The 2,597-nt window shown below is 40.3% G+C and overlaps 1 protein-coding gene across 2 annotated transcripts in view; it reads right to left on the reverse strand.

Moving 5' to 3' along the window:
- Positions 1-2,084: 2,084 nt before the first annotated feature.
- Positions 2,085-2,597, reverse strand: part of kcnab1a (potassium voltage-gated channel, shaker-related subfamily, beta member 1 a) — a 36,441-nt gene continuing 35,928 nt past the window's right edge. For both annotated transcript variants that reach the window (XM_036214983.1, XM_036214982.1), the window contains one exon: positions 2,085-2,434. In XM_036214983.1, the coding sequence (XP_036070876.1) occupies positions 2,345-2,434 (90 nt within the window). In that variant the 3' untranslated portion in view covers positions 2,085-2,344. The remainder of the gene's footprint in view (positions 2,435-2,597) is intronic.

Here is a 2,597-nt window from a genome sequence, read left to right on the forward strand (position 1 = left end):
TGGAGCAAATGTTCGACTAGCTCAGGGGTCTGCAACCTGCGGTTTAGCTTCTATTTTAGCAAGAGGCTAACGTTTTTGGTTGATTTAATTTAATGAGGAATTTTATGCTGGGATAATTTAGAATTTAGCTTCTATTTTAGCAACATGCTAACATTTTTAACTTATGTAGTTTACTGAGGAATTTGAGTTTTTGGAGTTCAGCTAGGTATTAAAAAACAAGCTAGCTTTTGGGGGTAATTTGGCCTCTGATTAGTTTTTTTATGCTAATTTGGAGTTTAGCTAATATTTTAGCAATATATCCTAACATTTCTGGCTAATTTGTTATCTACTGGAGTTTTAATGCCAATTTAGAGTTTAGCTTTTCTTTTAGCAACATGCTAACATTTTTGGTTGATTTAATTTACTGAAAATTTTTATGCTAATTTGGAGTTCAGCTAAAAGTTAAGTAACAAGCTAGATTTTTTGCAAATTTGGCCTCTACTAAAGGTAAAAGGTAAAGATACGGCTCCTTCTAGAAAACGAGACCAAATGGCTCTCATACTGTTAAAGGTTGCTGACCCCTGCCCTAGCTTCTAACTTTGTAATCATTGAGCCTTTTCCCAGAACTGCTGGTCACCTCTATGGAGGTGAAGACTGGGACCTCTGCTGGTCCCAGTGATGGCTTCATTCCTAAAAAAAACAAAAAGATGCACATACCCCCCTCTCCTCAATCATGAACGAATCAAGTCAGTCAACACAAGCCTTAATGCAAAGTCAACAGAACATGACAGAACAATGAACCACACCTGGAAACAACAAAAACACTGCAACTGAGACGTAACTCTATTTACATCCTATTTATAACTTAGCCTTACAATACGACTGTAAGAGAGGTTTCCACATGGTTTTGCTTATTTTCCAAGATGTAACATCATATATATAAACATGGACCATCTTAAAGCAGAAATGCATTTAAAGATGTTTAAATAAACGATCTCTACTGTATGAATAAATACTTTGCTGCATCCCAAAGAACTTGTAAATTTGCCTCGTTGCATCATTGCCAAGCAGTTTTTGCAGTAATCATAAGCAGGCCAGGATTTAGTCAATTTCAGTTCATAAATTTAAGCTTTTTTTAATGTAGTTTCAGTGAACAAGCAGCGTTTCTCATGAGAAGAAGAATAAAAAATGCTATTGGTTTTTAAACTTTTCTGACCAAGTTCATCAAAATGACCACAAGGGGGCGACATGCTTCACCTTTTACCACTGCTTCCTGAGTCCAATCTGTTTTCATTGATGCCCCACAATCCTCTGCTACAAGCTTGCACTTTTCTTTATCTCAAACTTTTGATCTTGTGCATTTATTAAAAAAGAGAGATTAGAGGCACACTATCAGAAACATGCATCCGTTGATACGCTGTGGTTTTCTAGTCATTTTTACTGAAAGCTACTTTTGCGTAATATAGGATAAATTAGTACCTTAAAGCTAGTTTTAGGTGACGGGGCGATGAGGCTTTGTACATATTCATAACGCTCATTTTTACGGGTCACCTTGCTGACTCGTCGACTTTGCGACTTGAGCTCGCACCTCTGACACAGGAGGCGAACGTTTTGAAGCACATATGCTAATTTTGTTTTTCTGCACTGTGTATTAATGAACACACTGACTTAGTGATCTGCATTCAGCATGCAGCTGAGGCCTCCATGTGTTCACTCATCTGAGGTCCATCCAAATCTGAGGAGCTGGCACTGATGAATTCAGCTGTGGTGCTCTCATAAATAAAATATGGGTCCAATAGGGATTTTTGTGCTCAGATTAATTTATTTGTTGTAAAGGTCTGGAATCTAAGCAGGCAGACATGCCAATGCTGGAGGGGTAAATCGATCTGGTTACATTAAAAAAAAAATGAAGGTGCTCTTGAGCAAGGCACATCAACTTTAAATACCTCCATGAAGTGGAAATGCTCCACAAATGTTGGACGATGTATGTTTATAAATCTTCTCGTATGACTTATTATTAAATAAGAGTTTGGACTTTTAATAAGAAGAACAGGATCTATAGGATGTAGCGTTTTGATGATGTCAGCGTTTGTCAGTAGCTTCTCTGAGGTCTGCATACCATTTATTTTCAGGAGATTTCTTGCTGGCTGCACCTGAGATGACCTTGGTGGTGTAGAAGCTGGAGAAGCGAGAGACGTCTCAAACAGACACAGTACATGCGCCCCCCCCACATGGCTGTCCGTTCCAGGCTGAAGTGAGCTGAGGTCCAAGGAGAGAACCGCGGACATGAACGTCGAAACTGAGAGTCCAAGGTGGGAGAGGTTTACGAGGGAGGGTACAGCTGACCCCGTGGGTGTCCACCAGCCTAAGAGCGGTAGTCCCTCTTACTGTACGGTCTGTTGCCCAGGATGTGGTCGATTTCTGAAACCACGTGTGAGGTCATCTTTGGAAGGACCTGAACGAGACAGAAACTGCAGTGAATGAACCTGAAAGGACAGTCTAAGCAACACATTCTCACTCCCAGCTCGTATGGTTTGGTCCTCCTCCACGCCACTTTGTCTTCAACCCCTCATTTTTTACGCGCTGGCTGTTTCCATTAAATCAGGGGTCCCCAACCT

Source organism: Oryzias melastigma, linkage group LG13, assembly GCF_002922805.2.
Source record: "Oryzias melastigma strain HK-1 linkage group LG13, ASM292280v2, whole genome shotgun sequence".
NCBI classification, from domain to species: Eukaryota; Metazoa; Chordata; class Actinopteri; order Beloniformes; family Adrianichthyidae; genus Oryzias; species Oryzias melastigma.